The sequence below is a fragment of the Zerene cesonia genome, chromosome 16 (assembly GCF_012273895.1).
Source record: "Zerene cesonia ecotype Mississippi chromosome 16, Zerene_cesonia_1.1, whole genome shotgun sequence".
NCBI lineage: Eukaryota > Metazoa > Arthropoda > Insecta > Lepidoptera > Pieridae > Zerene > Zerene cesonia.
Genome location: NC_052117.1, coordinates 5,226,934 through 5,252,829, shown reverse-complemented (window position 1 = coordinate 5,252,829; position 25,896 = coordinate 5,226,934). Strand labels below are relative to the sequence as shown.

The 25,896-nt window shown below is 31.8% G+C and overlaps 2 protein-coding genes across 2 annotated transcripts; one reads left to right on the top strand and one right to left on the bottom strand.

Moving 5' to 3' along the window:
• Positions 1-1,939: 1,939 nt before the first annotated feature.
• LOC119833107 (actin-histidine N-methyltransferase) lies at positions 1,940-24,971 on the bottom strand. Its single transcript, XM_038356991.1, has 9 exons — positions 24,521-24,971; positions 24,019-24,240; positions 22,820-22,908; positions 21,785-21,924; positions 7,053-7,161; positions 5,308-5,435; positions 3,860-4,065; positions 3,298-3,484; positions 1,940-2,239 (listed from the first exon to the last, which is right to left on the bottom strand). The coding sequence occupies exons 1-9, from the start codon at positions 24,804-24,806 to the stop codon at positions 2,131-2,133; spliced, it is 1,476 nt and encodes a 491-aa protein (XP_038212919.1). The 5' UTR covers positions 24,807-24,971; the 3' UTR covers positions 1,940-2,130.
• LOC119833106 (putative uncharacterized protein DDB_G0282129) lies at positions 12,066-20,394 on the top strand. Its single transcript, XM_038356990.1, has 5 exons — positions 12,066-12,580; positions 16,312-17,055; positions 17,550-18,873; positions 18,950-19,513; positions 19,587-20,394. Exons 1-5 carry the CDS (start codon positions 12,434-12,436, stop codon positions 20,084-20,086), a joined length of 3,279 nt encoding a protein of 1,092 aa, XP_038212918.1. The 5' UTR covers positions 12,066-12,433; the 3' UTR covers positions 20,087-20,394.
• Positions 24,972-25,896: the final 925 nt, after the last annotated feature.

Genomic DNA, 25,896 nt, shown 5'->3' with positions numbered 1-25,896 from the left:
AGTATTCGAGGTCGTATGGGGTAGATACGTGGAGCATGAAGGACGTATCATAAAAAGTGGCTTACACATGTGCCGCATAATAGATTATGTAGCACATATATATTAATACAGTAAAAATAAAAGCCTACAGTAGTACAACGCTTTTGATCTCGTAGTAAAGACCCCAAAACGTCTAGACAATATCGCGGTTGTCACAATTCAAAAATAGTTATCTCAATATAGAAATAACCTAAATGTAGATTCTTGTTATCAACCAAGAATGATTTGCAATCTCTCGCAGCACAAGTAATACGTACCATTTTTGTCTCATAAGTAACTTCTGATCATTCTACAAATCATATACATTAATTATAATTATGACATACCTACAAACATCAAATCATGCGCGCGGCATTCCCTAAATAGTGTCCCGAGCTGCTAAAAAAAAAGGCGTATGTAGCTTGGGCTATTTCCTCCTGATTCTCACCCCTTGCCCCTCGCACGATTTACATATCTAAACGTTTTCATTGAACCACTATATGGATTAATAGACTACGGTAATACTGTGTACTAATATAATGTTTTTACAATGTGTTACACACCACATATATTATGAGGAACGCATCAAACAGAATGTACACCATAGAAAAGACATATTTGTGGTACGTATAGAATAGATTACAGGAGGTTATTATGGTTTATTTAAATCATCCCTTGTCTAACACAAGAAAGCTATGCCGCATAAGTTAATGTAACATAAAGATTAGAGGATTTCATCTGGTCGATTGTAAACCTAATGGTATGGTCGGTTTTGGAGATTTACTTGTTTAGAAGAAATGTCTTGTACAAGTAGTATACAACTAGTGAACCGGAACCGGACTCTGTTATTCCATTTCTTTTAAATCAAAAAGGAAATATATTACTATAAATTTTAAAAGCATCGCAAAGCTGACAGAGTGTTATAGCAATGATTTTTGAAAATGAAAATGATAATTTTAGGACACTGAATTACGACTGAAAAACATTGATTTATAAGACGGATTTTGCACATTTTATAGATTATAAATTGGATATCCTTTTCAAGGTAAACTTTGTACCTAAATCTAAAGGCGTATTATTTTATACAATGTTTATTATCATATTTAAGACAAATTGTGAGGATTTATATTTTTTAACATTACATAAAATATGTCTCCTCCTGTATGTCTTTATAAAAATGAAGTATGTTTGATTTGTTTATTAGGCATTTAGCGAAATGACGATGTTAAATAACAGACCCGTTTTAGGGGTACAGCGATATGAATAAATCAACTCATTAAGTTTTAGTTAATAATTAAAGTTGAAATAAGTATTTATAATTAAACTAAGGCGAAAATCAGATGTAAATATTATTTTTAAGGTATTTACTTTAATTTATACTTTTATAATGATAAAATATAAATAAAGTGTCGATGAATAATAATGATGTCGTTTTATTTTACACTTTGAGCCTTGGAAATACTTTAGTTTTTTTATAAATTAAAAACTACATTGATTTGGATACTTGCTTTACTTAAAAAAATATGATCTTTATTGAATATTGAGGTAAAGTGAATAACAGGCCACTTTTGAATTCACACATAGTGCTGCCAGGATCATGCGACGCGTGGCAAAAGTTGAAACTAATGATCTTGTAAACGTCATTTAATGATAGATTGTTAAGTGTGGTGTTTGACGCGGTTTCGATGCTTCAAATAATCTAAACGAGCTATGTTAATTAATTACTACGCAAACATAAATTGATCGCTCACGTACTAATCTATCTGCAAAAAAAATAGGCAGTTTCCTAAATATCAGATCAGTAGAATTTTTTTGCATTGTCAAACCTTTTCTCACACCTACGCCACTCTGGCCATGTCACTAATGCCAAAAATCCTTGTAATTCAGCAATTTAACATTCACTCCAATGAAACACAAGGTATTAAAACAACATGTATATTAAAAAAATTCATAAAGCAGTCACACAAAAAGTAACAAAATGCCAGTATAACACATAAAAGGTAACAAAAAAAATTGTAAAAGAATACTGCTGTGATTTGTTAAAAAACATTAAATTCGTTACAATAAAAATCAAGATGAGATTTGAATTATATTTACAATCGATTTACTTATTTAACTACATTCTTTCTTAGGTTGAAGTGATTCTAAAACAGAATTCAAGTACTTGATGGCACCCTGTAATATTTGTACTTCACATTCCTTCAAGACCTTTATATTTTTCCTGAAACGAACAAAATGAAAAAATAAGAAACGAATGAATAGACAAAACTATACATTATAATCAATGTGTTAATAAAAAACTCTAGGTTGTCGTTTAACTGTACGTACGTACGTACGTACTTGTACACAACCAGTACTAAAATTTATTATATTGGATGTCGATTTGTCAAGGGACAAAAATCTGAGCGATCCGTAATTTATTTTCTCCTGTTCACATACATATTGTTTCTATGGGTATGGTCTATTGGGAACTTCTAGAACCTTTTTTTTTTTTTTAAGTGGGAAATTTTTGCATAGATACCCACGGCCTCCGGAGATAAAGCCGTGGGTTATGTCGGATTCCTACCGACCAAAACCCCACTGTGTTCCGTCGAGCCACTTAAGTGAAGGGGCCACGGGAGTTGGTTTAAATTCGTCCGCGACCCCTTCGGCGGCTGCCCGTTTCCGGGCCAGGCACACAATTAGAGCGGCAAAGTGGGATCACCGCTCCACCTTCCTGTGCTAGAACCTAAGCAACACCACACTACAATTATCAAAATTGACAAATAAATGATAAATAACTGACAGGGTTTTGTTGATTTATGATAAACTTTTTGTTAATTTCTTATAATAAGTTACTTAGTCATTAAAGTAGCTCAAACGAGCTGTATTAGGCGTTAGGAATTATTCTATTAATCTAGCCTCAATACTGATGATATTTCTTTCCGACTTTCTTCTATTTTTTCTCATCTTCACAACAGTCTATAACTTTTAAAGGAATTTAATCGCAATTTGTTCATAATATTCATTATCAACACGATTCGTACTCTTTACAGCGAGCCCACGCTTAAGACATGTAACATCTCAGTCAACTAAGATGTTACATGTATTCACGATCATACAAAAATTATTGTCTGATTTTAGAAAATTATACCTCCACCTATTTCTTCGTAGTTGGCAGCATTGGCTGATAGCGTTCCCAAGTATTTTGATATATTTGACATATCATGGCGTGAAAAATATGAATATAAGACTATATTTTCCAGTCATTAATCACTTTCCCTATCGATTCATATTTACCTATTCAAGTTATCAGCTTCATCCTTGATCTCCATTTTCTTATAAGCCGCCAATAACAATCCACATCGAGTCAACAGATATTTGTATGAACGCAAGTCAATGTCTGCGCCCACCGCTTCAGCACTAGACTCTTCTGAAGAGACCAAGTCACCGGGGAGACCGTTTTGCAACCATTTATCTAGTTCCTCTGAAAATTTATAATATAAACTTTACGTATGTATATTGAGTATTCTTTATTTTCAAAAAATACACAAGAGTAATGTGTGACTAAATGGAAACGACAGTTCTTTAATCATAGTATGAAATTGGAGTGAAATTAGTTATAAATGATTATATTACTTGAAGTTGAAATGTCATTATTACTTTATTACTTTGTAAATAGATTATTTTATTCAAGACTTCCATGAACATGCCAAAAAAAATTAGGCAATTATTCGAGGTATTATTAAAAAAAAAGGTGGTCACGCATCCAATTTATAACCGTGTCAACTGCTACTTAACCGCAAATTTTTATCATTTGTTGCTACATCGGTAACAGATTAAATTGCATGTAAAACCTTACCTTTATTCATATTAAATATCCGTATAAATGCGAGCAGTTCGGGACTGATGGGGTTTTCCTTATATAAGTTATATAAGTTGTAATGCGTCACGTTAGCAAGACCCAGTTTTTTCAATAGTGTCAATTTAGCCTCTCGTAAAGGATCACTACTGCTCACTCCCAACGAGAGAGACAGAGAGTCGTATTCGTTGTTTGGGTAAACGAAACTGAAATATTAAAATACATTTCAAATCATTTAAGTATATCATTTAATTGCAGGAAACTAGGTCAGCTTGTACCGGGGAAGTACCCCACAGAAGACCGGCGTGAAGTAGTAGCATGCTACTGTGTTTCGTTCGGCGGTAGGGGGGGAGCCGGAGGCCCATTTCCTTTTCCTCATCCTTCCCAATCCATTCCTTCTTTCCAATCGCCAATCCTTTCCTTGTCCCGTACCCATTTAAAGCGGGCAGCGCATTCATAGAGGCACTACCTCTACGAATGTTCATGGACGGTGGTGATGCTTACCAACAGGTGAATCGGCAGCTCAGTCGCCCGCTATGACATAAAGAAGTTAAAGTATCAAATTTTAAGCTTCTTTTTTACAATTATAAAAGGAGATATTAAAAAAGATACAGCTTTATTTATACGATGTTGGGTACAGTCAAACACAAGTTTATCTTTGCGATGGATCTATTTACATACCTTCTTTTAAATTTCGGTGAGGTAAGGTGTATCTCAATTAAATTTATCATCAAAATTATCCAAGTGTATTATGTAAGTACATAACATTACATTTATTATGTCGTTTTATTTATTTGTAGTATAAAATATACAGGAAGTAGAATTTGACGCCGACAATATAATCAACCGAACAGTTCTACAATACAACTAACTATATTTCATTATTGAAATTCCGCATTATGGATATTAAATAAAAGCAAATTACTCCATTCCAGCATTATTTCACCGATAACATACATTAGATCATATGGATAATTGCTTTCGCATAGATCGTGATATAATTGTGCGTAATCACTTATGCAACGTGTTATGTCATAGTATTGTATCAAAAATTGTTTTCAATTTGTTCTCAGCGTTATTACGTGTCGTTAATCTAAATAGCTATTGTTTTGAGTTTTCATTATTTATATGCGTATTTTATTATCTTGTATTGTGAGACGTTTTTTATTTAAGCGAGGTTTATAAAAGACCAGAAGGTTCTCGATTAGTAGGATATGTTTTTCAGAACTGGTTCATGTTTTGAAATCAGTTCCAGCTGACTCGATATTATACTTCGTCTATTTTAACAACTTTTTAGAATATTTCTAAAAACTGCTTATAAGACACGAAGTCTTATTTATAACTAAAGTAACCGTAAATTATGTCTTATACATTATATATTATTGCGCATTATAAAATCATTTTAATTAAATTCCATAAGAAGCTTATTCATTTTATTATAAACATACCCATTATGGAGAAACAGATCGGCATTCGATCTCGCGCCGTAGAAAATGAAGATTTGATCTCCGGCTCTGAAATTGCGCAGCGCGTAGCACTCGCCTCGGTTCAGATCTTTGTTGAAATCTGTCGTAATCTGGAATGGTTAATAGTTCTTTATACAGTCTACATCTAGAACAATCCTATCCTACTATCCTAATCTTATACATTTAAACGAGCAATTCTTGTATATATATATATATAAATATATATATAATTGGAATCTCGGAATCGGCTCCAACGATTTTCATGAAATTTGGTATATAGGGGGTTTCGGGGGCGATAAATCGATCTAGCTAGGAATTTTTTTTAGAAAATGTCATATTCGTGTTTTATTCGTGTTTTTTTTTTCCTGACATCTATTGGTGAATAATAATACTATTTTGCTTCGTAGATAGCTGGACAACTAAAATAACAAATAGGCACTTTTTATACCGATATTCCTACGGGATACGGACTTACGCGGTTTCAACCGCGGGTCACAGCTAGTAATATTATAAATGCGAAAGTTTGTAAGGATATGTGTGTGTTTGTTGCTCTTTCACATAAAAACTACTGAAGTGATTGCAATGAAATTTGGTACGTAGATAACTGGACAACTGGAATAACATAGGCAAATTTTTATCTCGATATTCCTCCGGGGTACGGACTTACGCGGGTGAAACCGCGTGGCGCAGCTAGTAAATAATAAGTAGGGACCTAGGATAAAAAGATTCTAATAGACGATAATCTTATTGATCGTCCCAATGTCTTTAACAAGCTTCAATTTTACTGTTTTGATATTCGAAAAATATTTCGAGTTTTTTTTTGCATTACGAACACAAAGATACGCCATTTGCCTTGGTCAGATGATATACTATGAATGCGGCATATTTATTAGGAGTGTTGTAAAGAGACAAGTTTTCGTATGCCAATAAATCTCGGAAACAAATGCTTAGTGCAAAAGAACAGATACAACAAAAACCTTACAGGAAATAAAATATCAATTCCTCATCATCATCAACCACATGTTGACTTGACAGCAACAACATACACGATGTTTTCACCACTTAGGTCTGGTGAAGCTTGGCATCGTCATATGTCGTCGAACTATTGATTCGGACATGCCGGTTTCCTTTTTATCTTTTTGAGCTGTGGCGATGTGAATAGTGTGCAGATAAGTTGCAAAATCCCTTTCCACGCTTCTCTCTAGTCTCAACACCCCGACTATTCGATACTAGCGGTCCGTCCTGGCTTCGTCTATAGCCTTCCTCAATAAAAAAAAACTATCTAACAATGAAAGATTTTTTTTTTAATTTTTCAAACCGGACCAGTATGTTTATGAGAATAGCGCGTTTAATCAAACAAACAACCAAACTCTTTAGCTTTACAATATTTCTTTTTTTTTTTTTCACCATCGGCAATGGAGCTGGTGGGGTGCCTGGTGGTAAGCGCTACTATTGCCCATGAACATTTGGGCGGCGTAACGTAGTTGCCGCCCAAATGGATTGCCGACTTCAAATTGGAAAGGGATTAGGAAAGGATTGATTAGAGGAATAAAGGAAAAGGATGGGATGGGCAAGGAAAGGGATATGGGCTCATATGGGATATATTAGTATAGATTAATTATAATGTGCGACATCCTAACCACTGCTGCTATTAACCTCTTATTCATGGTATTTAAGCATAATACACAAATCATACCACAGCGACTACGTAAAATGCGTTTTCTTACCTTTCCTTGTTCATGATTGCACATGTCCCACAGAGGTATAAAGGCAGTAGTGCTTTGGTCGGCGAGCTGTATGTGATTCTGCCGCGTCATCACTGTTGATACGGCCCATCTGAAAGCATACTTGAAACTGAAGTACACTCAACTATTTTCTAAAATATACCTACTTTATGAACAACAACAAAATATATGAACTTATTGAGATGTTTAAAAGTCCTGGGTTCGATATATGGTAGAAAATAAACAGTAATTGTAACTATAGGGACATATAAATATGATCATATTTTTCCCAGAAAAATTAATCAATAAAATAATACATTTTTATGGGAATCTGAACAAGTCTAACATAACCTAATAGGAAATATTTTTTGTTCTTTGTTTAAGAATAATATGATTGTAATCGACACAAGCATTTACTGTTGTCTTAGAAAACTTTAATGATGTCCTTATGCCAGACCTCAAAAACTTATACTTATATCAGACTCGATATAACAAAGTCGTAGAATAACACGAATAGCATTCGAGAGACTGAGATTAATTTAAGCATGCCTAGATACATTCAGTTATATTAATTCACATTGAATAGAAAAAATCATCAATTTAAAAACACCGGACGTGAAGAAAGGATATGCCCGTACATATTTGCAAAACATCCGAAAGTCAACGTTAAATATTTACAAATATCAAATGCCCGCATTTTATGCTTGTTAATGTCGTAATAGAAAACATAAAACTATTTTTATCGCTTATATAAGATTAGTATTAAAACATTCAACATTTGAGCACATTAGGCAATCTATATTTATAGATTTTCATTTACTCCTTTGTTAGATTTTACAAGAGTGTAGCGTGGATATAAAACATAATCCATTCGTTTCAAATGGTAATCCCAAATCACTCTCGTAACCGCAAGCTAAAAATAAGTTATGCAATTCAGTAGAAATCACCCATCGAATTATATTATTGGGAGTGTGGTCTATGGCGCAACATAATTTCTTTCATGACCGAATGGTCATGTTTCAATTACCCACTGTATAATGACAAAATATTTGAACGCTTGCAAATGTATCGATACGAAATTTAAGATATTCCTTTGTTCAGGAGTACTGTTAGTTATGCTTTACCAAAAGTCCGCCCTTTCACGTAGCCGATCAAGATTATAGGCTTACGTGGTCCAAAGATACAAATTACAAATCCGGATTGCAATTTTGCTGGAGTCTGGTCAAATGAGGGGCAATAACGTTATTGGAGTTCAACAACTCTGGTGTGTCTTAAGAATTAGGAAGTAGCGGCTCTCCGCTGCTCATTGTACTAACATGTGAATAATGAGTAAATTTTGTGGAAGGGTTTGAAATCCGATTAAAACTTTTTAATTTTAGTTAAGTGATAGTAGATACCAACGATCCAAAAAAAAAACTTTAATATTTGTTAAAATAATTACTTAAAAGTTTTATATATATGTAATGACTTATATAATAGTAATTAATTTTCAACATTACGTTCCTTTAAAATCATATTATACTTTGCTCATCCTATACAATTCCTCTTAATTTGTTATAAATTCACGACGACACAAACTTTGTTCAAGTATGTAGTAGTAGGTAACTATCGCATCAGACACTTATTTTATAGTGCTGTTTAATCACTTATATAAAGGCCTACATGATTCGTCAATGTTCAAATTGAATTGTAATGGTTCGTCAACACAGAGTCAACGAAAAGTCAATACTACTGATTTATTATTTTGTGATACGAATATTCTATGGTACGCAAATAACGTTTTGATATTATTCACGAGGAAAATGTGTGAATAAAATAAATATGACTCGTAAATTTAAAGATGAATTGCAAGTATAAATTGCGAAGCTGGCAAACGTTTTATTGAGCTGTATTACAACTGACATAAGATTGAAATTATAACGCAGCACATTTAAAACATTTATTTATTCGTATCAAATATATAAACATCTCTATAACTTTTTCATTCTCTACTTCGATTCTAGAACTTCGAGCAGACGTCACACAAAAGAATATATGAAAACTTCTGACAAAAATATTAGATTAGCTTAGCTCCATGTGTGTGTACCATCATCATGTAACATAGATGTTCTACATCGATCGCGCATGTCATTTACAATAACGAGCTTTTTTCCAACAATCTATTATGAGTTGGAAGAAAGTAAGAGTTCATGTGAAACGCCAACAATGACCCATACGCGGAGAATAGATGTTTTCTTTGGTGCTCAGGGCTGTGTAGTGCGGTTACGTAACATATATTTTTTGAGTCGATGTTTTATATCGTATTCTATTTCTTTTATCCATAATCAGTAAACTCTATTTTAGAAAAAGAAAAGAAGGTTAATATATAAAAATAAAATATGAATCGCCCCAAACGAAGAGTAACTAAAGTATAGATAAAAAAATGATAAATGATTACAAATATAAATATCATTACGTATATCTTTGAAAGTTGTATACTAATGAAAAACTCTATAATGTCTTCAATGGCAACCCTCTTCGAAAGGGAGAGCACGGGAGCTTATTAGAGCACATTTAATAAAAAGCGTTTGTTATCGTGACGCTTGAAATGCCAGTGTGCAGAGAATCACGATAATGTAAAGATTTTACATAATTCATTATCTTGATGACTAAATATGAGATGATACACAGTTTCACAGTTCATAATGCTGGAGATGAAATTCTTACCATTGTTGGATTTCGAATTCACGTAATGTTGGAATTTTAAAATAATCCAATCGGTATGGAATGAGACTGTGAAGATAATAACAATGCCTCCGTAAATACCATAACAATTTTTACACGAAAAGGTTTTGTAATGTTATATGCATGCTACAGTCGCACATTAAAATATCTCAGTATATATTCCATGATTAGAAAGTCGAATCTATTAACCTTAATTATATCATTAAAATAAATTTATATAATTGCGCTTTAGTCACCGACAAATCTATCTCAAAACGACAATCGAGTTTTAAAATTGCCCAATAGTAATTTTGGGAACCGAAAAGACTAACATGAGTGTCGTGTTTTATTCCATTAACTTACTTATACGAGAACTATTCGAATGCTTTTTCTCACTACCTTATATATGTATATTTTTGGATTAAAACATCGTTCTCTGGTACGCTTTAGAACTCTTAATCTCATTATAAAATCATACACATACGCATCTTGCCAAGATAGTTATATTTATAAACAGTTGTACAGACAGTCGTAAACCGAGTAAGTGTCACATCTGCGAAGCTGGCTTGCGCAACGTGTAATCTTGTAAAACAACGATAGAAAACAGAAATGCCATCGAGCAAGTTGGCGTGAAAAATCGAAATTCACAGGCTGCTAATGACACGGAAGTGCTGCGCCTGCGTCGGTGGAACTGTAAATCACAGTATGGCTATATTCGAGTTGCGGTCACCACCTATTGTGGCGCTATCATAATTATTTGAAAGTGTTATTCATTGATCTTAGTTCAAATATTTGTCGATAAACTTTTCATAACTATATCCCTTATACTGTGCATAAATACACTGGTTTTGAATATTTTTAATATTAGTACAGATTAAACTTTTTGTATGGTTTTTGCGATTAAATTAAAGCAGATAAGACAATAGGCAATAATTTTCAAGAACTTGTAAATGTGATACTATAAATAGATACTGTAAAATTAGCTGTAAGGTACCTTTTATAAATAAAATAAATAAATATTTTTTCTGTAATTTAAACGATTTTGACTGGCTTCAACACCACATACAATTGTTTTTACAAAAAAATAGAAGCACTACTTATAAATTTGTCATTGAATCTATTTATTCTATATGTATTGATTGAGGCATGTAAATTTACACTTTAAAAATATTTCAAACGTTTTAAAATATTTTCTGAGAGTTTATACCTAACTTAATTATTCCTCCAATTAATGACTATGGATCATATAACATCACGAACATTGTTTTTAGCACGCATGTCAGGAATATTCTAGTACCTTTTAATAAAATGTCGCAAAGCGTTGATTTGAAATATGATGACAAAAATATGTTTTGAAAAAAATTTTTATTTTATATCGAATCCATCAGAAAATAATTGAAACTTCTGGTTAGGACTTATGGTATATGAAAGAGTTTTTTCGTAAACGTTAAGGAGTCTTTAACATTTATCTATCAGAACTAAATATTTCCATAAAAATTCAAAGGCAAAACGGAGTAACGAATAAAAAGTTACGTCTCCAATTATACATGCAAATGGACACTTAAACATTTCCATACATTAAATCACACATCCGATTATATGGCATATTGATTTTTGAACAGATAACGTGCATTCCGCTTGGCAGGCGACGCGGCACATGCATTCCGTTTCACATAATACTAAGATCACTGATCAGCATCATGGCTGTAATTCCTCTTACGTTATGGAAATCGTGAAATGACGATTCTTTTAATAGAAGTCTTATTGAGTGGCGATGTGAATTTCCAGTCATTGCTTTTCTAGTCGAATCGTCACATTTTTCGATGGTAATGTGGTTTGGAGTTCTTCAAGTATTTTCTTACATTTACTTTTTTTGGAAATATTAAATTCAGACATTTGATGTTTGCTAACACTGTGTTAGAAACGTAAAATTTTTATTGATGAAATGTCACGTCAATATACATGCAAATAGTGCACATAAAATAGTGCTGAAAATAAAAGCATCATCTCGTTTCTTTTTACTTAAATTTATATTAATTAACTAATTGCGTATATTTTGCAAAAAAAAAAACATCAAATTGTATCTTTTAAACGATTATCATGTATTAAATTTACTTATTGTTATGCGCACTTTCTATATTCGCATAATAAATGAGGATTTCCATAATTTTAATAAATTATTACATATTTAAACCTAAGTAGTAAACAATAAGTTTCAGATAAAAATGACATCATATATACTAGGGAAACAGTACATGCGGGAGTGTTCATTAAAATTATAAGTAAAACTGTCAAGCTTCAAAGTTCATCAAGCCCAAAGCAAAGAACGCCACTCAGATCGGTCGTACCGCAGCGCGCAAACGTACGCCCGAGTCACTTTCACGTTCGAATAAAATAAAAAACGGAGGGAAACTCGCGCGAGAAATCTTACATTTTTCCCCACTAATCAAGCAGTTAGTTAATTGCCGCCGACAAAACGACACTCGATAACGGACTGTTTACAAATATACCGTCGATAAGGGTACACAATCGATACGGTGCATGTGTGAATCGACGCACTTGTATTTCCTTTCTTAAACCCTTCATTCTCTTAACCTCTTTCTATCAGGCTTCACGTCTGTTACTACGTAAGTGGACTGTGTGTGTGAAGTGCCTCAGGGTTTTGTGGTTTTTGTTGTAATATGGGTAAAGCAAGAATCGCCATGACACTGCTCAGTACGTTGGCTGCGTTGGTTATTATTGTGCATACAGCTGAGGAGGAATACGAAAGGGCCCACAGGGGGCTGCGAGCTAGGTCTTTAGATGTCGAGGTACCTAGCTATGAACAGGTAACTGGTATTCTATTAAATAAGTTAAATTATATAGGTACCTCAATCGACGAAAGCTTTGTCGACGGTGATAATGTAAATTTAAATAATTTAGGTAAACATTAGCATTAATAATGCAGTTTTAATTTAAACAATTAGTATACAGAACATTATTATTAGTACTGTGAAGAAATTGTACCTATATAGAACTACAAATACTACGACAAAATTTAGCACTTCTTAATACAGTAAGCTCCCGTTTATGATCGGGACCTAGGAGCGGCTATGTGGAGTAACGAATGTTTCGAATAAATATATTACATATATACAGCGACAGCTATGCTAGCAGACTAGGGTCAATATATTTTATGTAATGTATAATTTGTTTTACGGAAAATCTGTCATATGGAATCGGATAAGAAAGCACGTTTATATCATTACCTACTATGTCCAATCATATATTCGAAAATAATTTCGGAACAGAACTAAACGGGATTTCAATAAATAATCTTCTAGTAATACAGATAATACAAGTTATTTCCAGAAAAATAGTCATACAAATACAATTTGAAATGACACATAATTCCGCATTAACCAAAAAAAAAAAACGATCGTTGTAATATAGTCACGCACACGAACATCCAACGTTAAATCATAAACAAGTCAAATATGTCTTTCTAAAATGACATTTATATATTATGTTGTACAAGAACATATATTTTATACATCAACGTTAATTAAAAATACGGAAAGACACTTGAAAATAACTCAATGTTAATTAAATAACTGTAGTTTTCTTTTCAAACGCTTGTCAAACCATGAAAAAAATACTTTTAACGCATCAAATACAAATCCAGCGGTGAAGATTTCTAAAACGCGCATTGCAGTTGTGTAACAAGTTATAATAAAATTTCTAAGTTTAACATAGTTATATAAATATTAAATATATTTGTCGGCATAATATGGTTCGTGTAATTTTTTAGTTACGTAACAATAAATATTTTTACTCTTTCTATTCTTAATAATATATTATACGGTTGTTTAATTAAATTTCCATCTTGTAGGCAATAAACGGTAACCGTAAATATGTCGAGAAACACGCGTTGCATGAGCTATCTGCTGATGAAAGTCTCCCTACATATGGACCAGCGGTTATAAAGATAAGGCGAAACGGACAGACGGATGGAAAATTGTTTTATTTTGACTATTGTAATACATTCATACGCCTTTAATAAATAGCTTTGATTAATACAACAGACAGATATTTACATTTTATTTTAGCGTATCCCACTTACATGTATCGATACTATGAATCCGTAAAAGTGAGATGGTTTTGTAATAGGAAAAATATACATCCATACAAACAAAATTCGTTGCGTAGTTTTAAAGATTTAAACATACATAGGGAGAGAGAAAGCGACTTTGTTTTATACTATGTAGTGAAGATCCCTTTTTTCCATGTTACAAATAAATTATTCGTGAATCTATGGATAATTGATTGATTGTTTTTTTTTATTTATTTTTTTTTTCATTATTTGGTGTAACAAAAAGTAGAACAATAGGAAATTTTACAAGAACACCTTAATATAGATACAGTAGTAACTGCGCAACCAGCAACTTTATGCAAATCTAAATCGAGTCTGTTCACGTTGTTACATATTAGTCTAAATAAACAAACGAAAGTTAATGATATTTTTTTAATTAAGACAAATTTGGGGCAAATGCGACCATATGAACACTGGAGTATGTTTTCATTGAATCTTTAAAGTGATATTTCATTATATTCATACTTTTAATCTACGGCTATCACACTTTGTCTAATGCACAAAGAAAATGCATTGATTTTGCTTAGAAAGTCACCTTTTCTTGATCAATGTATTTAAAAACCAGTTGTCATGTTAATTATCAGGTAAATTTAGTTGTTTAACGTCTAATGAATAATATGAAAATAATCAAACGTGGTTTTTAAATATATATTAATAAAAATGCATCACCGAAATGTGTGCGCACCTTAGTACAATGATACTTCCTTTAGATGTGATTGATTGATTGATTTATACGCTTTATAAATGACATACTATAATACATTAAATAAAAGTTGCGTCCTCTGAGTAACGCAATCCGCAATGTAAATTTTTAATTTTCTATTGACTAAACAGAATCGTCTCAACAGACATAAACATGATCAATATGATAATATGTAAAGAGATGCAAAAATATTGATTGGAAAAGCATATTATTATTGCAAATGAATGCAAGCATAAATTCTTTGATATTATGAACGTTTAATTGACTTAATTTAAAAACGCGTTTGTATTTATAAGAACAGTTTTACATTATGTTTGTGTGCATACAATACAATATATATATTTTTGGTTGGAATGTGACGAAACGTTTCTTGAAAATTAAACGTAAAAAATACATTAAAAGAGAGAGTTTTATGCCTGTTCCAATAAATTAATGTAAAAATTATGTGATATGTCTATATTAAATATGAAATGATTAAAGAAAAAGTTTTATTACGTATTATATTAAAGCAAAATATAGTATTCTTTTAATTAATTTGTTTTTACCTATTTAAATGCAGTGGTAGATTTTTTGTATGCTAACTATATACATACATAATTCGGGATGGAAATAAGACATGCATCTTTGTAACAAATGACAAGTTAAATTATGATTTTAATACGTAAAATCAATTGATTGTTATATGTAGTATAATTATTAATGTAGGTCGACATCTACATTAAAAACAAATCGACATTTGAACTCAAGCATTTTAAATTACATACCACACCATACAACACACATATCGCACAGTGATTGACATAACTCACTAGTTCTTAGTTATGAGGTGTGACGTACTCATTAGCGAGCATGAGTTAGTATGAACCAAACTGCGGGTGAAGCAAACCGGTCGTACCACTTTCAACTTTCTTAGCATTATGGCATACAGTGTTTGGTAACGGCTTTCTTTGAATATCGATGAGATAATCGTAATTTGTTATGAATTCACTTTTGGTGATTGAACTTTAACCTCCGAGTATGGTGTTTTTTCAATTAAATTATGTTATACCGATAGTGTTAAACAGAACGATATTGATGTAATTTTGAAAGAATAGAAAAAAATTGATCACGAGGCGGGATTCGAACCCGCATCTTTTTGCCAAACCGTAGCAACGCATGTGCCCAATGCACTGCCAAAAAACCGTAAAATTTCATAAGCAAGAGCATTATTCATGTCAGATAAAAACGTAGGATCTGTAGGAATATCACGAACTGTTCCATACAATTGCTTAAGCTAAGCATTGATTTTTATAATGTGAGTGCAATTATTTTGATGGAAACGCTGAACTCAAGTTTATTTTATTTATTTATTTTTTTAAGTATACAATTATATTAATTTATATTTAAAAAATTTTGCCAAACTGCTAAACTCCGTTGTTGAACCTAATCAGTTTGTCGACTTAGTTTCTTTTATTTTATGTAGATTATTGATAAATAATGTGTCAATAGTTCAATTATCTTATAAAAATTTAGGGTATGGTTTATAGCATTCAAATTTTTCCATCTACAATATTTGTTTCATATATATTTTAATATAATTATTTGGATTGTATGTTGTTAAAAGCAACATCAATAATAAGCTGATGATTAAAATAATAAGTCATTAAATATGTTTACTGTAAATATTGAATATATTGTATTCCACATGACATAAAATAAGCAAATTATATTTTCTTATTTTTCAGGCGTGGAGAGCTTTAGAAGAACCGAAACTACCAGAAACTCCCCAAAGTGACGCTTGGAAAGACGACACTCCAGATGAGATTCCCAAACGTAGAAGGACGCGTAAGAGAAAACGTCGGCCACAAATATCATCAGATGATCTTGTAGCGCAGGAAAGACACGTATTCCACAGCGATGTATTACCCCGCAATCAAGAATATTTCGTTACACCTCCAGAAACGGTGAGACGTAGGAAGAAAGTTAGTCGTCACGAAACAAAAGAAGAAGATGAATCGAATCGATGGGGAGACCAACCAGGACTTGAACGCCCAGCTAGAAGACGGGGTCATAGGCGAAAGCGTCCCGATACGGAACAATGGCCTAGATTGAGTGAATTTGACGGTTTTCGGCTTCACGAAACAATACCTGAAGAAAATCCATGGAATAATATAGGTAATGAACAATTTATTGATGGAACTTTAAATGCCACCAATGATCAAGGCAATAAGGAGCAGATTGAACAAGATGGTAGACTTCCTTATTCACTAAACACAGAAATAGACGATGAGGATGCTGCTGCACCCCAAGATGATCATAAAATTATTGTTTCGGAACCTTTACCAACATACAACGATCGATCTTTATCAGAATTCTCTTTGGAATCACTTATTAAGCCCATTCCGGATGATCAAGTAAAATTAAAGAAAGATAAGATAAAAGAAAAAACCAAAAATACTATAAGCCAAAAAGAAAAAGCATTATTGAAGGTAATAGGTAACTTTTTATTTTGAGCAATACATAGAACCTAAATTATTAATTAAGTAAGAAATTAAATATCCTAGTTATTGATTATTATGTTTGGTTCAAAATTGCTTTAAGTTAAAGGGTGTAAATCATAGTACACGCGGAGAAGCACAGAGACTAGCCAAGAGCATGAACAAAATAATACCACTTTGCAAGAAAATAACAATAGAAGAATATAAAAATATGGAGGAAGAACTCCGAATGGTATATTGAAGTAAATAAGTAGAAAATATAAATAACAAAAACTAGACACTTGAATTTAAACCCTAGTCTTTGATAATCATCTTGATAAATTTCTAATTTAATATTGAATCAGAATACATGTATTAACACACACCCTCTACTGTATGTTGCACAACCCTCGTGAAATACGGAATGTATTGTACTAAAAAAATTTATTAAATACGAATGTGTATTTTTAAAATCATGAATAAATTCATTTGAATTTTATTTTCAGGATAAAGAGCCCCTTGAACCTCAGGCACTAAAGGCCATATTGAAACGATCTAACGGACGAAGTTTGAGTGAAATTTTGCAACAAAATAACCTTTCTTTAAGTGACTTACTGCAAGGTAGGGATAAAGCATTGTCTATACTTCAGACTGGCGATTTGTCAGAGAATCATGAAAAATTAAGTTACGAAAATAATATCGAATCGAACAATAGTTCGAACAACGATGAAGTCCAAAATAATCTACCATTTACCCAATCCGGAAGTCAGGAGCAAAATGATATAAAAGAAATAATCGAAGAACAGCCTGTGACAGAGCAAACATTTACAACCGAATATATAGCAGACGAAACAACTACCACCCAACGAATCGTTGAAATAAATTCGAATGATCATATCGAGAACACTACTCGGACTCATACTAGACGTCGATTTCCATTTCATGTACGTAGGAAATTACGTACACGACCGTACAACAATACGCGTAAAGTTCAATTAAGCAGGGATCTTATAGCTTTAACTTCAAGAAAGTATCAAAACAATAGAAATATCCAGAAATCTAAAGATTGGATTGAATTCATGCCAACTCATACAAAAAATAGAAAAATTAAGGAAGATTCAGATGTAACTACAAATAGAGAAACAAAAGATCCCATGGTAAGTGAGAATAGTTTCATATCAACAACAGTAATGGTAGAAGATTCTACGCAACAATTTCAAGAAACGGAGAATACCGAGATACCAACGACGCAGTCAAGCTATGTGGACATGAATTCTCAGTCATTTAAGCCCACCATTGACATGGAATTTAATAACAGAAATACACAAGAAAATGATGAAATTATAACTACTGATACTGACGAAACCGTACCTACTACGGTACCTATGACAAGTACAGAAAAAATCGTTACAATAACGCAAAAGCCAAGGATTCACTCTCACATAAGACCAACTTTAAACGCATCCGAACTAAGAAGGCAAGCTTTTAACAATAGACTTAATAAGAAACGTATGAAGCAAAAGAAGCAATCTGAGGAAGAATCTAACGATGGGGTGAGAAACGATGTCTTTGCAATGGGTAACTTGGTGCCTGCATCAGAATTTATTGCTAAAACGCAAGGAACAACAAATGCAAACAATAGGGATAACATGACTACACTGGATGATTTTACTACCGTCACAGAATCGACCACTGGATCGCAAAATCGTTTCAGATCAACCAAGTCGCCTAGTACAAGATCTTCTATAATACCTAAAATTCAACCCTATATGTCTGTAACAGAAGATACGGCGAAATTTGAAATAGAAGAAATTCTTAATGACACAACAAGTAAATATTCATATTATACCACACGATTTTATCTTTTGCTTAAATAAATAATAACTGTAATTTTTTATATTTTCAGCAAGGGCAAGACTTTCGAGAATACTGAAGGAAAGAAACATGACATTAAGCGAATTGGTAGAACATAGAGAGCGTGGTTCAAGTCATGTGCACTTAGCGGATATATTTCACAATGCTTCGAAAGAGCCAAATCCTCCAGAGCCATTTTTGTCCAAGTCTCTGATTGAACCTATATCTAAGGAAACCTATCCTTTAAGAGCTCTCTTAGAAGCCAATCTTCATGACCCTAAGTCTAATTTAGATTTAAATGCCCTTAATTCAAACTATCTGAACATTCCTGTTGTTATGGATTTTGGAAATAATGTGAATGAAAATGGTGAAAATATGGGCATAATGTCATTATTTAGTAATACAAGTCGATACAACGAAAATAAAGGAAATCAAAATCATATGAACACAAAAGATATAGTTCCTTCGAACACCGAAACTGAAAGTGAGCAAAAATCTGGACGAGAGGGTCGTACCTTTAATACTGATAAAGAGATAGTTAATTGGAATAATATATTTAAACTCCTTCACAATAACAATAATCAAACAGATTCAGAAGAACTTCTTCAGCCCAGAGGTAAATATAATTATTGATTATTATGTATCTAGTTTCTAAATAATTTTAATAATTCTATGAATATTTATTTCAGTGTCTTCGAAAGCAGACCCAATTAAGAAAATTTTATTAGAAGAGGATGATGATGGTGACAGCGTTATTGTATTTGAAGACTTACAACATCTCAATGATAAAAATATTGCATCTTCAAACGAGGAGAACCTTGAAGTAAAATTATTGGAAACAATAGAGGAAAGGCCGTCGATACCCGCTTTTAACACATCTAGTAATGCGCGATCAGTTACGGTGGTAACAGCAAGTATCATAGGTTTGGCTCTTGTATTGTTTTTACTGACATATGCTGCATTTAAATGGAAACAACAAAGTAAAATTATTGAAAGCAAACAGTGCACCAATGAAGAAAGAATTCCCTCACCAGTGTTTGAAAGTCGATCAGCAAAAAATAACAGCAGCACGAGAAGTAAAAGTCCTATGCTAACCTCAAATATTTATTCAATTAATACGTTAGATACACACGCTGATGCCGATTCACCTGAATACATGTGGGACTCATTAAGAAAACCATTCCAATAAATATTGTTGCATTTGTCGTGAGATTAGACTGAAATTAAGCATAATTTATTTTTAATACGTTTAATTGGATTAAGATTATGAATTAAGAAATATATATGAATAGCTTTTGAAGCTGATTAAATTTAGGATTTAATTGAAATAAGCCACAATGACCAACACATTACGCTTAGCAGGGCTAAGATTGTTTTGTGATTGATTCAATATTGGTGCTCAGTATTACGTGGCAAGTGCAATAATTAAGACAAGACTATATATGTTTGTGTAAAGTGTGTATTTCAGGGATTGAATAAATATATTAGTGATATTGATATTGTATCTAATTTCAGACCACCATGTTTATATATTTATAACGGTAAACATTTCATACATTGCACTTAAGAAATCTTTACTTATACAACTGAAGGAAACTTTACAACACCAGATGGTTAGAATCATACCTACGTAATCCAATTTCACAAATTCCAGCGAATCGTTTTTTCTTTATTTTTATATAAACATATGCCGTTTGTACAATTCTATAATAGAATAAATTCTAACGAAAATGCAAATCAGTTAATTTTTTTAGATTTTACTGTGCTGGAAGATATACTGGATATCTTCTTCTAGCTAATACTTATTTTAATTCAATGAATCTGGGTGAAGTTTTTGTTTGTATCAAGAAAACTATTGTTTACTAGCTGCCCCGCGGTTTCACCCGCGTAAGTTCGTATCCCGTAGGAATATCGGGATAAAAAGTTGCCTATATGTTATTCCAGTTGTCCAGCTGTCTACGTACCAAATTTCATTGCAATCGGCTCAGTAGTTTTTGCGTGAAAGAGCAACACACATCCTTACAAACTTTATATTAATAGGATTAGTAGGATAATGATTTATTTATTATTATAGTTAATACTATTTTAACTAAATATCTAATATTATCGATCTCCCGACCGAATAATCTTTCTTAAACAGGGAGTATTAAAGATTGTTCAGTCGAATAGTCTTATGTGTATTAAGTGATTTGATGAATAATTTTACAAGTAAAAGTACTATTAAACATAATATAAAACCATGTCACTCTCCCCTCTGTGGGTTTCTAAGCTTTTTTATTTAATGTTTGCAACGGATTTTGATCTCTGTTAATAATTAGAAAATTTATTGTGTAAGGTTTTATGCAGGTGAATTTTTCATCTCGGCCTGGTAGGGAAAACCGATACTGTGAGAAATATCGAAAAAACTGAAAAGATCAATATAGAGGAATGCATTTCTTGTGGTTCATCAGATAAACAAGGAGAAAGTTGGCAATTTATGTCTTTAAAAGTAAACTTAAGACAGGCTATGTAAATAAAGTCTTCAACTTTCGTACCAACGATAATTAGAATAAATAAAATAAAAACAAATACTTGAATAATTCGCAAAAATTACATTACTGTAAATGTGTGACGTGAGCAATTGAGACATTAGAAAAACTTATTATCATGTCAAATGTCGTATTTTTGAGTAAATTTTTCGTTTTAATTAATTTTTTCTACCAACGTGCGTTAAAAAATATACATCAATGTTCTGTGCTGGCAGCATAGCAAATTAAAGAAACATCTTTTTTCTTTCATGATCCTATAAAAATTAAATGTTGTCTTGTATTGAAGTTATCACACATATAATTACACGTAACTTGCTCTACTCTCTCGCGTGCAGATGATAAATGATTTGTTCACTAACCTGTAATTCTCAAAAGTAAAGATCTCCTGTAAACTTTTCAAAACAGGTACATCTGGTTTGTTGATTTTATGCCAAAAGTAGGCATACTGTCTCGCTATATTTGTATACAGTTTCAGTGATGACTCAAATGTTGGGGATGGCTGAAAAGAAAATTAAAATCATTTTTAAACAACCAAATAAAAGAGATGAAATGTTTACAAAAATTTCAACAGTTGAATAAAATAAAAAGTTCGATTTTTAACTTTGTTTATAAGACAAGTACACTTTTTATTTTTATAACGGACTAGTTGCACGCCCTGGTTTCAGGCGTGGTATGTCTATAGCCTATGTCATTCAGTATAATTGCAGCTTTCTAATGGTGAAAGAATTTTTGAAATCGGTCCGGCCGTTCACGCGTGATGGCGTGACCAAGGGAAATTGGGATTTTTATTTATAAAGCAATATACTTTTAAAATAGTACATAAAATATTATAGTTACAATGTTCCACAACTACACATCTTTCTTTTAACCTTAAAAAAGTTAACAAAATTGTCAAACATTAACAATAGATACCCTACTAGTTTTGAATTTGCCCACATAGTAAAAAAAAGCCCCATGAGAATGAAATTATTAATTAAATTTATAAAACGTCAATGTCATTTTAAACACACTTGGATGTGTTGCGTTATTAAAATAATAACAGTAATTTTTTATGTATAATAAGAGAAATTAAGTTGGTCTGTCTGCTACGCTTGTGATGCCATGCGCGGAAATCTTGTTTACAAATAATCACATAGGCTTAAAATGACCCATTGTTTATTGGTATATAGGGATCTGACCAATGTGAACAAGCTTTTATCCATCCCCTCATTCATGTAACAATTACTTACTTTTAATTTTTAGTTTTATAGCATTGAAATGCTTTTTAAATGAGAAATTTTGAAAGAATAGAGAAAAATTTGATCATCCCGACTTGTGATCCAATTTTTTCTATTTTTTCAGAATTTCTCAATTACTTACTTATTGAAAAATAGGTTTGTTTAAAAAGTGTATACCTTTAGATCAGCAAATTCATCCAAATCAAAATACAGAATAGTAGAATATTTCTCTGGCAGGGTTTCAATGTATGGTTTCCAAAATGAATCTGAAATAATATAATTGACAAACCAGTTAGGTGATGAAAAAGTTTTCACCAACTTCGAAAATAAAAATAAAGAGGTTATCGATTAACTGCATTTTTTAAATTTGATCTAGTTCAGACAATTTGCAGGCATTTAATTTCATAAGGATTATAGAGAAAACTTAAATATTAAGATTAATTTGTTATTTTATTTTTTATATCTAAATAAATTAAATTATATGAGAAATTTTAAAAAGCTTATTTTAAATTGTAATACATATTTAGAAAGTATAATTAAACTAGCTATTCACCCAGCTTTGCCCGTGGTACACATAGCCAAAGTCACTCAGTGAAGTTGCAGCTATCTAATGGTGAAAGAATTTTGAAAATCGGTTCAGTAGTTTTTGAGTTCATCCATTACAAACAAACAAACAAAAATACAAATTCTTCTTCTTTATTATATTAGTGTAGATAAATCTTAAAGAACAGTTAATAAAAACAGTATCATTAAGTAAAATGCATGTTTGCTCCATAGCATTTGTTGAAATGTTTTAATGAAAATAACTGTAAGAATCATAAGATATGTACATAGAATTTAATTTAAATAAATTAGAGCTAATTAAGAATTAGGCCATAGAAATTACCTCTGCTAGTTAACAATTCAAATTATGTTCAGAATCATTCATAAGAGCTTGGTAGGTCATTGTTGACTATTTAATTATAATTTATTTTTAACTGACTTCAAAACAAGAAGGAGGCTTGCAATTTAAGTGTATTTCTTACAGTGTATTTTAACTCATTACTTTTTACTGGGTGAACTGTTTTTCATGATTTTTTTTTGTTTGAAAGCTGGTGCCTCCCATGTGGTCTTGTATAAATTGTATCTAGTTCTCACAATTTGCAGTTGATTAAGCTTTTTTTAACCTTATTTTGTGAGTAACATAGGGATATAAATATTAATAACATACAATATGTACATGTGTTTGTAGAACTAAAAAAACACTTAAACCAATGATTATAATTTGGGTTTACTACTAAAAAGGAGATTTTATGAAACATCAGAATGATAGAGAACAAGTACAAATAAGATGGCATAAAATATTATAATTATTAGAAATAAATTTGATTATTTACCTGGTTTACTTTTTTCAAGTAACAAAAAGAGTGCCAATGTCACATTGGGCATATTTTGCATCAATGGATCTCGCTTTATGAATTCTGACAACTCTGATTTATGTGCATCCTTCTCTGTCATCATAACTTTTTGTGGTATTGTCAGGATGAGGGAATCCTCTGGAAACTCTTTCAAAGCTTTTAAGCCGAGATCATAGCCAACAAATTCAGCTATTTCAATGCCTGGAAAAAGTATGTAATAATTTAATGAGATAAACTTATTTTTTCTGACCAGCGGCTTTACAATTTAGACAGATAGGTGGAAAACATTAGGTTATTGCAGTTTATAGGATTATAAATTAGATTTAATTTTTGTCAAAGCATAGTTAATTTTTTAGAATAACTAATTAAATATTGAAATAAGAATTCAATGCTAATGTGTGATAGTATGTCACCATAATATAAAAGTTTTATGCACCAATTAATGAAAACTAAGAGAATATATAATATTAGAAAAACATACCATCAAATTCTGCTCCATTATCTTTCAACCAATTAACATACTTTTCTACATTGGCTTGTCGTGACACTATTTGCGGCTTTTTTGGGGAAATTTCTAAATTAGTAATTTCCTTGATAAGGGGTTCAATTTCTTTATGATGATCCCAAACTTTCGTCACATTACCCGTTCCATAGAATACCGTTGTTAAATTTAACAGCTTCTGAACAATATTTAAAAGTTCTTTTCGTTTAAGTTGATTAAATTTGTTTTCTTTTTCATTTGGCTTTGACTGTGGTTTCCGACCCATATTCACTTATATGATTAAAGTAAATTTACAAAGGTATATAATACTAAATAAAAGAATGTGTAAATTAATTTAAAACCGTGAGAATATGCTTATCTAAATATAGACAGCAACTACAAAACAATGAAATATGAACCCCAATTTTAAGTCAAATGATGACACTCTCATGACACTGACAGCTAAACGTCATTTTATGACTTTTTACTTTTTCTGTAACAGCATGGACGAATTTACAAGATACGAGACTATATGACTATTGGTTATTTAATTTTTAATTTGTATTATTATGTCATATTTATTAACTATACCAACGTTCCTACTTTTTTGTTCAAATGACATATTTAATTGTATTTTAGAATCTTGAAAAGATTTTTTTTAAACAGATCAGTACATGCGGGTACTATTTACGATAATTTAAAACAAAAAACGTTTCCGTTTTTAACTAATCATATTATTTTATGAAATAACGTTCACCCAATTAAGAACAATTGTTTGTTGTGTTGACCAGATGTGCAGCTGAAGAGCGTTACAAAGAGCAGAATACAGTTGTTAGTATGTCCTAATATTAATTGTAAAGTATATATCATACCCTTAAGAAAACCTGTGTTCTACGGCGGTAAAACGGCGTTTCCAGGGACAAGTAGTAAACAATGATTGGAAGGCATTTGAAATGTTTGTAATAATTATCGTAAAATTACAATAATATTTTTTAAATATTTGCGAAAGTACAAAACAGTAGATAAAAGACTTCATATTTTCAAGTTACAAGCAAAGCAGCAAAAAGCAAAATGGGAGCACCATTGGTAAATTTACCTTAAAATTTTATTTGTGGTTTTCCACTCCTTATCCAATTCTTATCAAAACTTGAAAACCTTATTCGCATCCACACGAAACGATAAGGTTCTTTTATGTGGACCTTTGATTACATTACACTGAACATTGACATCGAAATATCTGGCAATGGCAATGGTACTTTTGAAACTTGGCAAACGCTTACCAACTTCTCAGAAAAGTTATTTGAAAGCGCCCCACTTGTCGGCTGAAGAATTGCAATTAAATTATTAAATTGGCGTCATACTTTTATAACTCTTCA

Coding starts and splice junctions, on each gene's coding strand:
- LOC119833107 (XM_038356991.1), bottom strand. CDS start 24,806: ATGGGTCGGAAACCACAGTCAAAGCCAAATGAAAAAGAAAACAAATTT. Junction 5,436..7,052: donor GCAATCATGAACAAGGAAAG/GTAAGAAAACGC, acceptor TAACCATTCCAG/ATTACGACAGATTTCAACAA. Junction 2,240..3,297: donor GAAGCTGATAACTTGAATAG/GTAAATATGAAT, acceptor TGTTCGTTTCAG/GAAAAATATAAAGGTCTTGA.
- LOC119833106 (XM_038356990.1), top strand. CDS start 12,434: ATGGGTAAAGCAAGAATCGCCATGACACTGCTCAGTACGTTGGCTGCG. Junction 12,581..16,311: donor AGGTACCTAGCTATGAACAG/GTAACTGGTATT, acceptor CTTATTTTTCAG/GCGTGGAGAGCTTTAGAAGA. Junction 18,874..18,949: donor AATTCTTAATGACACAACAA/GTAAATATTCAT, acceptor TTATATTTTCAG/CAAGGGCAAGACTTTCGAGA.